General features: G+C 44.4%; 1 protein-coding gene across 1 annotated transcript in view; it reads left to right on the top strand.

Moving 5' to 3' along the window:
• Positions 1 to 481: 481 nt before the first annotated feature.
• ercc6 (excision repair cross-complementation group 6) overlaps positions 482 to 15,235 on the top strand; it is a 49,043-nt gene continuing 34,289 nt past the window's right edge. Inside the window, exons 1-5 of the mRNA XM_078428337.1 lie at positions 482 to 568; positions 2,206 to 2,646; positions 5,113 to 5,233; positions 6,306 to 6,411; positions 7,241 to 7,943. Coding sequence (XP_078284463.1) covers positions 2,216 to 2,646; positions 5,113 to 5,233; positions 6,306 to 6,411; positions 7,241 to 7,943 — 1,361 coding nt within the window. The 5' untranslated portion in view covers positions 482 to 568; positions 2,206 to 2,215. The remainder of the gene's footprint in view (positions 569 to 2,205; positions 2,647 to 5,112; positions 5,234 to 6,305; positions 6,412 to 7,240; positions 7,944 to 15,235) is intronic.

Raw genomic sequence — 15,235 nt, 5'->3', positions numbered from 1 at the left:
CCCGGCGCGGCACTCGCTGTAAGGCGGCAACTCTACCGCTGCGCCGGCAGGTGTCGCTGCGGCGTCCATCCCAGGCAATGTCCCTCCGCTCCGGCAGGTGTCGCTGCAGTGCGCTTTATCGTTCACCCCACCGGAAGTCACAGAGGCGGCTTTGTCCTCCGGCCGAGTGGGAGCGCTGTGGGCGAGGGGAGGGCGCTGGTCCTCCGGCCGCGTGGGGAGCGCTGTGGGCGCGGGGAGGGCGTTGGTCCTCCGTTGAGTGGGAGCGTTGTGGGCGCTGGTCCTCCGGCCGAGTTGGGGGCGCTGTGGGCGAGGAGAGGGCGCTGGTCCTCCGGCCGGGTGGGGGCGCTGGGATGGCGCTGGTCCTCCGGCCGGGTGGGGGCGCTGGGATGGCGCTGGTCCTCCGGCCGAGTGGGCGCGCTGTAGGCGCTGGTCCTCCGGCCGAGTTGGGGGCGCTGTGGGCGCGGGGATGGCGCTGGTCCTCCGGCCGAGTGGGGGCGCTGTGGGCGCAGTGAGGGGAGCCGGCGCCTGGCGGTGGTGAGCGGAGACCGGGAGCCCGACTGGCCGAGCGGTGAGCGGGGGCCGGGTGGTGCGGGACAAATGCCGGGCCGAGGGCCGGGGGCTGTGGAGGGTCCGGGAGCTCGGTCGCTGAGGAGCCTCTCCCCCCCCCCCCCCTCGGGCCGGGCCGGGCCGGTTGTCAGTGCAGATCTCCGGGCCCCGGGCTGTCCCAGGGAGACGCCGCTCCCCCCCCCCCCCCCTCGCCCCGGGCCCTGCACCGCCTCCTCCCCCTCCTTCAGATCCAAACCGTCACCTCTCCACGCCCTCCACAGATGCTGCCTGACCCGCTGTGATGTGACTCCACTCCACTCCACCATTACTGTGGGTCACCCATGGCCTGATGATTGTTGTTGCCTCTCCACGTCCTCCACAACTTTGTAGAAACAAACAACTGCAGCAGATGCTGATCTATACCAAAGACACAAAGTGCCCATCTATCTGAAGTAGGATCCCGACTGTCATATGTTGAAAGACTGGAGCGACTAGGCTTGTATACACTGGAATTTAGAAGGATGAGAGGGGATCTTATCGAAACGTATAAGATTATTAAGGGGTTGGACACGTTAGAGGCAGGAAACATGTTCCCAATGTTGGGGGAGTCCAGAACAAGGGGCCACAGTTTAAGAATAAGGGGTAGGCCATTTAGAACTGAGATGAGGAAAAACTTTATCAGTTGTGAATCTGTGGAATTCTCTGCCTCAGAAGGCAGTGGAGGCCAATTCTCTGAATGCATTCAAGAGAGAGCTAGATAGAGCTCTTAAGGATAGCGGAGTCAGGGGTATGGGGAGAAGGCAGGAACGGGGTACTGATTGAGAATGATCAGCCATGACCACATTGAATGGCGGTGCTGACTCGAAGGGCCGAATGGCCTACTCCTGCACCTATTGTCTATTGACCCCAAAATTCACCAATCCATGTTCCCCATAGTTGCTGCCTGAGTTACTCCAGCACTCTGTGTCTTTTTGTGTAAACCGGCACCTGCAGCTCCTTGTGTCTGCACTTCTCTGGCAGTTGCTCCCACATACAAACCACCCCCTCCCTCTCATTAGCTTCCCTTTAAACATAAACCAGATCAAAGGGTGAGAGTCTGGCACAGGGAACCGAAGATGCAACATTTGCAGCTCCTTTGTGCCCATAAAAATGTACGCTTCCATGAGCTCATCTCCCATTCTTCTAATTTGAGGCTGTGCATAAGCCTATCCTATCCACATACCTGTACAATAACTTGAACGTTGTGATGATCCCTACCTCAATTGCCTCCTTTGGCAGCTCATTCCATATACCTACCACCATTTGTGTAAAAAAACGCCCCTCAGGCTCTTATTAAATCTTCCCCACCCCCCACCTTAAACTGCATTCTCGTGTTCTCGATTCTCCTACTCTGGGCAAAAGACTGTGCATTTACCTGATCTATTCCTCTCGTGATCTTGTACAGCTCTGTACTATCACCCCTCATCCTATAGGGTCCTCTAATCTTGTTGACAAACCATGTGGGATCGTGTTGATGCCCGTATGCAAATCCAAAGACACCACGTCTACTGGATCCCTGTAATCCAGTGTATGAATCCATTCCTCGCCTGCACGCCATGCTCTTGTAATCAGTTATAAACGCCGTGGTCTGTGTCATTGTTCACTCTGCTCCTGTTATAGGCTGAAGAAGATGCCAACCGAAAGAAGCCAGTCGCCAGGTGACCAGGATTCAGATGTGGCATCTGCAGGTGGCCAGCATCCAGATGTGCCACACGCTCTCCCAGCAGCTGGCCCAGAGTCTCCTCAAGGGCATGGAGCTCCCGCCGATGGCTGGGCTGACGCTGACGTCTCCGACAGCGGACCGTCCACCTCGGGGGTCTTACTTCCCGCGGAGGTGCGGGGCGCTGCCAAGGGGCTGCAGATTGACCGGCAGCAGATCCAGGCGGTGGAGCGGAGTGCCCAGGTCGTGGAGCTGCAGAGCCTGGGAGTGGACGTCTATGACCAGGAAGTGTTGGAGCAAGGAGTTTTACAACAAGTGGACAAAGCTATCAATGAAGCCAGCCAAGCAGCCAGGAGAGCAGGGGCAGAAAAGGAATACCATTCTGTGCTGGACGACCTGAGGTATGAGGATTTTAAAATGATAAAACATTAAAATGATGGGATTTATAAGTTCTAAGAGCAGAATTAGGCCAATCAGCCCATCAAGTTTACTCCGCCATTCAATCATGGCTGATCTATCTTTTCCTCTTAACCCCATTCTCCTGCTTTTGCCCTATTATCCTTGACACCCGTACTAATCAATAATCTATCACTCTCCGCCTTAAAAATACCCATTGACTTGGCCTCTACAGCCATCTGTGGCAATGAATTCCGCAGATTCACCACCATCTAGCTAAAGAGATTTGTCTTTATCATCTTTAAAAGTACGTCCTTTTATTCTGAGGCTATGGCCTCTAGTCCTAAACTCTCCATTAGTGAAAATAGTTTAACAGCTTCCAGTAAAGATGTATGAAGAACACTTCTTTGCTGCTCAGAAAGTCTATCAGTCTATGTTTAGGTTTAGGTTTATTTTGTCATGTGCTCTGAGGTACAGGGAAAAGCTTTGTTTTGCATGCTATCCAATCAGATCAGATAATACTTTACATGGATGCTACCAGTTCAAACTCAAGTACAATAGGTAGAGGGGGAAGATACAGAGTGCAGAATATAGTTCTCAGCATTTTAGCGATCTGTTCCTTAGACAAAGTGTAAGAAAATAACTGCAGATGCTGGTACAAATTAAAGGTATTTATTTCACAAAATGCTGGAGTAACTCAGCAGGTCAGGCAGCATCTCAGGAGAGAAGGAATGGGTGACGTTTCGGGTCGAGACCCTTCTTCAGTCTGAAGAAGGGTCTCGACCCGAAACGTCACCCATTCCTTCTCTTCTGAGATGCTGCCTGACCTGCTGAGTTACTCCAGCATTTTGTGAAATGTTCCTTAGACAATGTCCAATGTCTGCAATAGAGTTCAGGTGAATCGGACTATACCCTAGCTTATAGAAAGACCATTCAGAAGCCTGATTAGAGAGGGGAATGAGCTGTTCCTGAGCCTGGCAGTGCGTGCTTTCAAGCTTCTGTATCTTCTGTCGGACGGGAGCAGGAAGAAGTTGGAATGACTGGGGTGGGACGTTTTGATTATATTGTGTGCTTTTCCAAAGCAGCATGAAGTGTAGATGGAGTCTCATAGTGGGGAAACAGGTCCTTTGGCCCAACTTGCATTTGTGCCATATCCGTCTAAACCTTTCCAATCCATGTACAATAGACAATAGACAATAGGTGCAGGAGTAGGCCATTCGGCCCTTCGAGCCAGCACCGCCATTCAATGTGATCATGGCTGATCATTCTCAATCAATACCCCGTTCCTGCTTTCTCCCCATACCCCCTGACTCCGCTATCCTTAAGAGCTCTATCTAGCTCTCTCTTGAATGTATTCAGAGAATTGGCCTCCACTGCCCTCTGATGCAGAGAATTCCACAGATTCACAACTCTCTGACTAAAAAAGTTTTTCCTCATCTCTGTTCTAAATGGCCTACCCCTTATTCTTAAACTGTGGCCCCTGGTTCTGGACTCCCCCAACATTGGGAACATGTTTCCTGCCTCTAACATGTCCAACCCCTTAATAATCTTATACGTTTCGATAAGATCCCCTCTCATCCTTCTAAATTCCAGTTTATACAAACCTAGTCTCTCCAGTCTTTCAACATAGGACAGTCCCGCCATTCCGGGAATTAACCTAGTAAACCTACGCTGCACGCCCTCAATAGCAAGAATATCCTTCCTCAAATTTGGAGACCAAAACTGCACACAGTACTCCAGGTGCGGTCTCACTAGGGCCCTGTACAACTGCAGAAGGACCTCTTTGCTCCTATAGTCAACTCCTCTTGTTATGAATGGCAACATTCCATTGGCTTTCTTCACTGCCTGCTGCACCTGCATGCTTCTTTTCAGTGACTGATGCACTAAGACACCCAGATCACGTTGTACGTCCCCTTTTCCTAACTTGACACCATTCAAATAATAATCTGCCTTCCGATTCTTACCACCAAAGTACCTATCGAAATGTCTTTCAAATGTTGTTATAGTACCTGTCTCATCTATCGCTTCTGGCAGCTCGTTCCATACACCCAACACTCTGTGTAAAAAAAAAAGTTGCACCTCAGGCTCCTATTAAACCTTTCTCTTCCAACCTTAAACCTATGCCCTCTGGTTCTTGATTCTCCAACTCTGGGTAAAGGACCGTGCATTCAACTTACCTATTCCCCTCATAATCTTATACACCTCTAAGATCACCCCTCATCTTCCTGTGCTCCAAGTCTGCCAACGTCTCCCTGTAACTCAGGCCCTCGAGTCCTGGCAACGACCTCATAAATCGTCTCTGTACACTTTCCAGCTTAACAACAGCCTTCTTAGATCACTTCACGTACTGAAATTTAGCATTGAACTCCAAGTAAGTATTCATGACAGAATGGATGGAACTTATTGTGGTCAGCCAGATCAAGTCAAACAATCTTGCGTGACACTTTTGTGGTTTTGCCCTTGTGCTCTAGGTCCACCACAGCATGCCTGAAGCACACCAACCAGATCATCGAACAGTTGACTCCCTTTGCTGCTACAAATAAAGACATCCACAGGAAGCTGGAGTCGGTGAAGAGACAGAAAGAAAACAAGGTACCACCTCATCTCCCTCCATCACTCACTGGATATCAGCATCTGCTGGAGGTTGAAAGTGAAGAAGTAGAAACAAGGAACTGCAGACGCTGGTTTAGAAAAAAAAGGCAAAGTGCTGGAGTAACTTGCAGGTCAGGAAGCTTCCCTGGAGAACATGGATAGGTGACGTTTGGGATCAGGTCCCTTCTTCAGGCTGATTGTAGGGGTGGGGAGAGAAAGAAAGCTGGAAGAGAGGAGAAGCTGGGCAAAACGTGACAGGTGACACCAGAAAAAAAGGAGTGAGACAAAGGGATTGAAGAATTCAGAATTGTGCAGCCAGAGGAAGGAGTGGACCAGTCAAGAATTAAATCATTTTGCTTTTAAAAACGTCAGCGCTGTAGGTGACTGCTATTTGCATTCCTTGGGTATGCAAGTGAAGAATTTCACTGTGCCTTGTCACATGTGACAATAAAGTATTTCATTCCAAAAAGGTAGATATATGGTAACTAATGGAGATTTAATATATGGTATTGTAGGGTGTGGGCAGAATGGAATTGGCTGGCTATTTTCTTCGATGGAAAGATCAAACACTAGAAATCACGAGTACAAAATAAAGGGAAAGAGAAATAAGAATGACAAAGGATCCAACTTTACACAGAAGGAATGGGTGACGTTTTCGGGTCGAGACCCTTCTTCAGTCTGAATTCCTACTCTCCAGCGATGCTGCCTGTCCCGCTGAGTTACTCCAGCATTTTGAGTCTACCTTAGATTTAAACCAGCATCTCCAATTCTTACCTACAAACTTTACAGAGTATGTGGTTGCAATCTGGAGCCTGAACCTACGGATGTGGTGGTTCCATTGTGGCCTTTAAGAGGGGTTGGATAAATACATGGTGAGGCAAAATGAGCCGTGTTGAGAAGAAAGGGTCGAGGGTGGATTTGAAGAGTTGCTATAGTGGGAAGTCTGTGGACGCGATGGGCTGAATGGCCTCTTGTGCTAGAACCACTGAATTAAATGTTTACATTTTCCTGACAAAGAGTGGAAAACAGATGCAGAACATGGCTAATTTAACATTTGCTTTGCATTACTAAGGAGAAACAACTGAAGAAGATTACGGCAAAACAGAAACGGCTGCAGGCTGTGCTGACTGGTGCTGATGTTCAGAAACTCGAAGCTGAGTTTGAACCTGGTGAAGAAGGTAAAATGAAGGCCATTGTGTGCACAGTCATTATTTCCCTGTCATTTGGATTTCCATTTCAAATATTCATTCAGCCCACTGGATTTTTTTTGTTGTCGAAACATTCAATGCACTATGTGGCTTTTATTTAAAGCTTCAAACAAAAACAGAAATGCTAGAAGAACAGCATTGATCAAATCAGATCAACCATAATCTTATTGAAAGGTGCACCGAGCTTGAGGGGCTGGGTGGACGCCTGTAAAAACGACCCGTTCGTTGCCCAGGGATGGCCTGTACTATACCAGTTATCTTTCAGTAAAGTGCATTGTATGTCTTTGGGGTGATTGTGAAAACACTGAAGAGAAGTTTTTAACTAGCTCCTAAGGTGTGCTATGTCAACAGTCTGGAATGGAAGAATGTACAATAAGACAAAACATATGCGTTTGGAACGACTAATTAGAAATGGCTGTGAAAGACTGAAATGGGGAACCCACCCTGATATTGTGTTTCTTACATCCACATTTTGGGGTGAAATGTGTGTGTGGTGTGAATAGTTTCTGCATCTGAAAGCAGATATTTAGGAGCAGTGCTTTATCTGTGATGGAACATGCAAGTACAGTAAACCTGTGGCGGTATACTAGATTAAAAACTAGATTGCTGTACAACAGTCATTAGAGTCGTGTGAACTGTTATATGCATTTTTCAAAACAAAACACTGGTTTGGTAAATTTCCAGATCATCTCAATTAACATTGTCACTAATATTGTTCTTAATGTAAAACTGCAGTTTCTGAATAGACTCTATCAAAAGTTACTGAGTTCTTAGTATATCATACTTGTGTACTTGACAGAACCAGGTCCTTCATCTTTAGGAAGCATGTTGATGCCTGTACAAGAAACAGAATGGGAACATTTAATCCGCACGGGACAGATGACACCTTTCGGCACTAAAATACCACAAAAAGAAACAAAAAAGAAACCTCGAAAGGTTATGCTCAACGACGCTTCGGATTTTGAGAAGTATCTGGCGGACCAGGCAAAGATGGCAGCAACACGGAGGAAACCTTTCATTAAAAGAAACAAGACCAAGGCACCGACAGTTACTAATCAAGTTGAAGCTGAGACTTCAAACAGCAGAACTTCCATTCCAAAACATAGCCGTAAAAGAAATGGCACTTCGTCTAGAATAGATCGAAAGCTGAAAAAGCATTTGCAGAGGTTGCAGAGTAAAGCTCTGGTGACTAAATTTAAGGCGGGGGTTCCAGTAAAGAGGAGCTTGTGTCAGGAGCCCACGATGGAGCAAGAGGACAAAGGCACGGACAGCGATACGTCTCTCTATGTGCCTGACGAGGAGCTGTTCGACCCAGATGAGGTGGCTAGCGACAGCGATGAGCTGTCGGGTTCCGAGAGGCTGAAGAAAGTAAAGAAGAAGAGGCAAAAAGCTCGGCACACGGACGAAGATTTCACTGCAAGCTCAGGAGAAGATGAAACAAAACACAGACTGAAAAAATACAAGGATGATGGCAATGTGGAGCTATACCGGAAAAGATTACGGTTAGTAGATTTCAGTTTTACGTACAAACTTTATAAAAAAAGAACCCATAGTCCAGATGGAACCCGGGTCTTGGGTGCTCTAAGGCAGCAACTCTACCGCTGCACCACCATGCTGCCCATAAGTGTCTTATTTATTCAATATGACGATGATGATATGAATCAAGCAACTTTACCTTTCGTATTGCCTTTTCCACAACCTCACCTCTCCTAGCTTTCTCCCCTCTACTGCAATCAGACTGAAGAAAGGTCTCAACCGGAAACATCACCTATCCATGTTCCGCTGAAGTGATGCCAGACCCTTGGAGTTACTCCAGCACTTTTGTGTCTTTTTTTGTAAACTAGCATCTGCAGTATCTTGTGTCTCCTGCTTTACTGATACTGGTGGGGCTGTCTGTTTACTAATAATCAAAGATAAATCAAGTTCTCTGCTGACTTTGGGATAGTAATCTGGCAGGTCAGAATACCTTCCCTCCCCAATTTGTAGTCCAATGCCATAAAACTGTTGGATATTTTAATTTTTCTGTTGTTTGAATTATTTGAAATAATTATATTTGAAGGCTAAAGTGTACGATTAGTTACATGATGGCAGTGCTTATGCAACATCATGTGTGTGAGAGTAGTTGGTATGTAACTGGAAAAGTTGCCCAGTTAAGCTGCCTTCGTTTGACTAGTTTGACGGCAATGAAAACTGCCATTTTATTAGCAAAATGAAATCTGGATAATAATCTAGGCAGATTGTAAAACTATTATGATACAGCAGTGCCTTCTAGTGGTAGGCAAACATTCACAGTTTGGTCCCAGCAATCCTTCGTCTACCACTACACAAGTCCGTGTGTAGTGTGTCTCTTTAGTTTATGGATAACTTTTAACTCAAGGGAGACTGAATGCTGTTTATAGCTACAGAAGACTGTCATTTGTGATTCCAAACAATATTACTTTTTACCAAGGATAGACACAAAGTAGTGGAGTAACTCAGTGGGTCAGGCAATGCGGAGAACTGTGGAGCTGGTAAAACGACTAGGGGGGAAGAAGGAGGCAGGCGGTATGGGAGGGGACTGAGATGGTCACTCAAAATTAGAGAATTCAATGTTCATGCCGCTGGGTTGTAAGCTATCCACGCGAAATATGAGGTGTGAAATATCACTTCTTTATATTAGAGTCATAGAGTGATACAGTGTGGAAACAGGCCCTTCGGCCCAACTCGCCCAAAGTCCCAGCAACACCCACTTGCCTGCGCTTGGTCCATATCCCTCCAAACCTGTCCTATCCATGTACCTGTCTAACTGCTTCTTAAACGATGGGATAGTCCCAGCCTCAACTACCTCATCAGGCAGCTTGTTCCATACACCCACCACCCTTCGTGTGAAAAAGTTACCCCTCAGATTCCTATTAAATCTTTTCTCCTTCACCTTGAACCTATGTCCTCTGGTCCCCTACTCTGGGCAGGAGACTCTGTGCATCTACCCGATCTATTCCTCTCGTCATTTTGTACACCTCTATAAGATCTCCCCTCATCCTCCTACGCTCCATGGAATAGAGACCCAGCCGATTCAACCTCTCCCTATAGCTCAAACCCTCTAGTCCTGGCAACATTCTCGTAAATCTTTTCTGAACCCTTTCAAGCTCTTGAGATCATTGGAGGATCCAGTAAGAGGGGGTTGATTGGCAGATGAGCCGATGGGGGAGAGGTGTGCAGAGACACTGGGTAAGTGAGGAGAGGCATAGAGTGGGAAGGGAGTGGATTTACCACGTTCTCCCTGGCGCCGTGTGGGTTTCCGTCAGGTGCTCCGGTTTCCTCCCGCACTCCAGAGCTGTGTGGGTTTGTAGGTTAATTACCCTCTGTAAATTGCCCCTGTATGTAGTGAGTAGGAAAGTAGGATAACATAGAACTGGTGTGAAAGGGTGATGGATGGTCAGCCTGGACTCGGTAGGCCAAAGGGCCTGTTTCCATGTTGTATCTCTAAACTAAAAGTCTGAGACTGGAGATTTCCGAGTTCATGCTGTTGGGTCGCAGGCTGTCCAGGTGGAGTATGAGATGTTGTTCCTTCACTTTGGTATCATACTGGCCGAATCTGATCAAAGTCAATCGACATGAAAGATGCACCCTGTTTCTCTCTCTGCAGGCTCTGCCCAGGCTGGGGAGTATTCATCATTTTCAGTTTTTATTACAGAAACCTGCACAGTTGGATAGGCTGTCAACTAGAAACATTTTTTTTAACTGTATGGATATGATACTTTGAATTAAAAGCACACCTAAACAGTTGTCAATATTTTCCATTTGGATGAATTATTTATCTTATTTTGATGAATTTGCAAATTTTCCTGACTGCTGAGAGAAACTGCACAACATTTGTTGCAGAGTCAGGGCCTAACGGCAGGAAACATTAACTTAATGTTTGTGGCTTTGTTAAACCAATTGAGTTCCCAAATCTCCTTCACTTTTATTACCTAATTAATGATTTGTTGACTACAAAGTGCTTTTTCCATATACTTACAGCAAAAACAGGAATACTGTTAACATACGTATATTCCATGAAACTACATATTTTGCTCTGGTACATATATTAGGAGACATTAATGTGCATAATTTTCACCTTTTGCTACTGACAAGACACAAAGCATTATTACACCAGAGCAGATATAAGTCTCAAGTCTTTCACTCATATTTTCTGAGCAATTATTTCATTCTTCTAATTCAGCCTGCTTTTTTTTAATATGTGCGTTACATAAAGACTATTTTTAATCTCACAAAAGCAATTCTGCAGTAAGTTTTTACCAAGGCAGAAAAATAGTGATGGTGCATATATTTTAAAATGGTCAGGCAGGGAATTGAACAATGGAAGTTATCTTAACCTCGTTATGTGCACCTTTAATTTCTTGCTCAAGCGTATAATTCGTTTTATTAATCTTAATTTGCTGGATGATTCCAAAGCCAATAAATGCTTGCATTATGGCAGTTAAGACACATCAATGAAATGTAACTGTATCTCCATCTTAGTTTTATTGAATAGTCCAAATACTGAATTAGGGAAGTCTGTTGAGGATGTTGTGTTGTTTTAAACGGATGAGATATTACCTTAACATGCTAACAATATTAAAAACGCAGTATGGAGCCAAGAAATGAAATACTTAAGAAATCAAATTTCAATTCTTATTACCCTTTCATAGTGTAATAATTCCTGTTTATGAACACCTGACTGTTTTATTCAGTCAAATGAAACAGTGTTGGCTTTCCATGACCACAGAAGTGTTTCATAATATTTATAAAGCAAATTGCAAGTTTTACTTGCTGCTTCTTTACAATCACTAATCAATTATTGTTGTGCACCCTTTTTTTTTCTCAAAGTGTCAAATTTATTTCCCTATCTGGAATATAGAACAGTACAACATATGAACAGGCCCTTTGGCCCGCAATGTATGTTCTGAACATGATGCCAAGGTAAACTAATCTTGTCTGCCTGCATATGATCCATATCCTTCAATTCTCTGCGCATCCATGTGCCTAAATAAACGCCTCTTAAATGCTACTATCATATCTACCTCTGCTGCTACCCCCAGCAGCTCGCTCCAGGCACCAACCGCCTTTGTGTAAATAAAAGAATAAACAGTATTAAGAGCACTAATCTATCAATCCCATTTTTGATAGATCAGCCCAGCATTTGGCCTTCTCTTAGTCCTCTTGGCTTTTATTGGCAAGTAATCAAGAGTTAAACAATCTTAATTAAAAGAGACATGAAGGTCACTCCATGAAATAATTATGGAACATATTGCAAAGTCGTATTCTAATCAATAAAGCCAACTAGTTGATAACTATTTCGAAGATGACAGGCTTTGTGGTGCATTTTGTCTAGAGGAATGATTTCAGACTTGATATATTTTTCCATCATTTATCTATAGCAGATTCAAATGCCTTGGTGTCACGCTGCTTTTACCCACTCACAGTTTATAACAGTGGCAGGCGTGGCCATTAATAAATCCACAAACAGGAACTCCTAGGACATGAAATTGACCAGAAACTTGATTGGACGTCAAATAAGTGCGATGGTCACTAAAGCAGATTTGAGTATTTATGGAACTTCTGAATTTCCCACGCATTTTCATTTTTTCCACCATCTACAAGCCATAGGTCAAAAGTGTCATGGAATCTTCTTTGACTGCTGAGATGGGACCAGGTGCAGGAACACTCACCCAAATCTTCACCATTCAGGATAAACAGCTCATTTTATTACCATCTTGTCCACTGTTGGCACACTGTGGCTGCCGTGTTTACTATCTATAAAATTCACTTCAATATTTGCTTATCCTCCACACTGGAAGTGCATCCCAATACTCTACTACGACTAAGAAGGATGAATAGAAAGCAGGTGTGAATGCCAGGACCAGGCAGGTTCCAAGTCTTTCCTGTATTGCTAATATGTTGTTGTTCCTTCATCGCCCTTGGGTCAAAATGATCACCCACTCCCCGTCAGAACTCCAGCACTTTGTTTTCTGCTCAAGATTCCAGCATCTGCAGTTTGTTGAGTATTAATTTTGTGTGAACTGAATAGGTTTTGTGCATTGGTCTTCACAGTGGAAGACAGCAGCAGCATGCCAGAAATTCAAGCGAGTCAGGGGCAAAGGTGAGTGCAGTCACTATTACTTAGGTGAATGTGCTTGGGAAGCTGCAAGGTCTGAAGGTGGATAAGTCACCTGGGCTAGATGTTCTGCCCCCTAAGGTTCTGAAAGAGGTAGCTGTAAAGATTGTGGAGACATTAGTAATGATATTTCAAGAATAGCTAGAGTTAGGTATGGTTTCAGAGAACTGGAAAATTGTAAATGTAACTCCACTTTTTAAAAAGCATGCAATGTAAAATAAAGGAAATTATAGGCCGGTTAGTCTGCCTTCAGTGGTTGGTAAGTTTTTAGAGTCCATTATTAAGGATGAGGTTTTGGGGTTTATTGGAAGCACGTGATAAAATAGGCTGAAGTCAAAATGGTTTTGTGAAGGGGAGATCCTGCCTGATGAATCTGTTGGAATTCTTTGAGGAGGTAACAAGCAGGACAGACAAAGGAGAGTCAGTGAATGTTGTTTACTGGATTTTCAGAAGACCTTTGAGAGGGCACTACATGATGGAATATTGGTATTGTAGGCAAGGTATTAGCATGGAGAGAAGATTGGCTGACTGACAGAAGGCAAAGAGTGGGAATAAATGCAGCCTTTTCCGGCTGGCTGCCGGTGACTAGTGGTGTCCTGCAGGGTTTGGTGTTGGTGCCGTTACTTTTCACGTTATATGTTAATGATGAGGATGTGGGAATTGATGGCTTTGTGGCCAAGTTTGTGGATGATATGAAGATAGATGGAAAGGCAAGTAGTGTTGGGGAAGGAAGGTCTGCAGAAGGACTTGGACAGGTTGGGAGAGTGGGAAAAGAAAGGGCAGATGGAATACAGCATAGCAAAGTATACAGCCATGTACAAATCAGATCAAATTCAATGGAACCCAAAATTTATGTCTATAGTAAAATAACAAGATTTGTATTCATTGGTGTTATTTTCACGTGTGCTGAGATACTGTGAAAAGCTTTTTTTGCCTGCCATCCAGTCAAATCGTACTATACGTATACAATTAAGCCAGACACATTGACAACAGATAGACCAAAGGAAAAAATACTGGTGTGCAGAAAAAAGTGCAACCGCATTATGGTGTTACAGTTGCAGAGAAAACATGCACGGTCCACAATGAGGTATGTTGGCAGATTGGGAGTATTCATTCATTCAACTACACTCCAGCTAATGGGAGGCCCAACCGTCCAGTAGTCTGATAATAGCTGTTCCTGAATCTAGTTGTACATTTTTTCAAGCTTTTGTATCTTCTAGCTGACAGGAGAAGAACAGTGAATGACTGGAGTGAACATAGTCCTAGATGATGTGGGCTGCTTTCCTGAGCAATGTGAAGTGTAGGTGGACTGGAAGGGAGGAAGGCTGGACTCCCTTCCCTCCAGCAATCTTAAATGTTGAAATAATTTCTCAATCCTGCTGATTTGTTTTGCAGTTTATTTTTGGATTTCTCTCCAGATTCCAGCTCTTGTTGTAAGTCTGCAGAGGAGTGATTGCACGAGTAACATGGGTTATGATTGCCAGGGTTGGCCTTTCACACTGTACCCGCATTACCCTGTCTGCTGCATCCCACCCATCTGAATGCAGCTGCTTAAGTGCTCTCAATGCTGTTTATAATGAATGGCTTTTGGGAAAAGAAATCAATCTACATAAGTTACTACAGCACTTGATTGATTTTTTTGCACTAGTGATGAAAACCTGGCAGTGATTTTTATTAGCATTGCCCCAGCACATTTCATGGTTTCATGAACTATATGGTTCTCTGTTGTATCTTAGTTTCTTTTGTGAATTTAGGACAGATTGGTTAACAAGCAAAATACATACAATTGGGAGTAAATGGAACATTTTCAAGTTGGGAAGCTGGAATTAGTGGTATGGTACAACATCTGCTCACAAAAGATAAGACTTGGATCAGGGGACCAAGTATAATATATCCAAGCGTGGTATTGATACGAAGTTGTGGTTCATACGGAGAACCTTGAAGTTAATGGAAGATAGATGCAAAATGCTGGAGTAACTCAGCGGGACAGGCAGCATCTCTGGAGAGAAGGAACGGGGGAAACGTTGCCCATTCTTTCTCTCCAGAGATGCTGCCTGTCCCGCTGAGTTACTCCAGCATTTTTGTGTCTATCTTCGATTTAAACCAAGGCAAGGCAAATTCCTTGTACATACTTAGCTAATAAAATTTATTCAATTCAATTCAAACCAGCATCTGCAGTTCTTTCCTACACGTGAAATTAATGGGCAAGGTAAATTAAATATGTGTGAAAATGTGAAGTCATCATCATTGGGAGAGAATGATGTTTCTTTGATGGATGTTTCTTTTTTTGTGTGTTTTTGGGGTTGTGTAATTTTAATGCCTATTTAATGCTTTTATTGTTGGACTGTGGGTGACTGAATTTCGTCCAATATTGGATGACAAATAAAGCTATCTTGAATCTTGAATCTTGAATAAAATAGAAAATCAAGTAGTTTCCCGAGGTGGGAGATTGAAAGTTGGTATTTAGTGGGACCTGGGTGTCTTTGTACACAAATCACTAAACAAAGTGCAGTTACAATGAGCAGTTCAGAACACTAACTATCTTGTCAGAGGATTTAAGTACAGAAGTAGAGACATCTTGTTGTTACTATGTAGGGCCATAGTGTGACCATAGTATGAATGTTATATACAGGTGTGGTCTCCCAACGCAAATTAGAA

Source organism: Rhinoraja longicauda, chromosome 35, assembly GCF_053455715.1.
Source record: "Rhinoraja longicauda isolate Sanriku21f chromosome 35, sRhiLon1.1, whole genome shotgun sequence".
NCBI lineage: Eukaryota > Metazoa > Chordata > Chondrichthyes > Rajiformes > Arhynchobatidae > Rhinoraja > Rhinoraja longicauda.
Note: the sequence above shows the minus strand (reverse complement) of the source record. Positions and strands in the feature narration are given on the sequence as shown.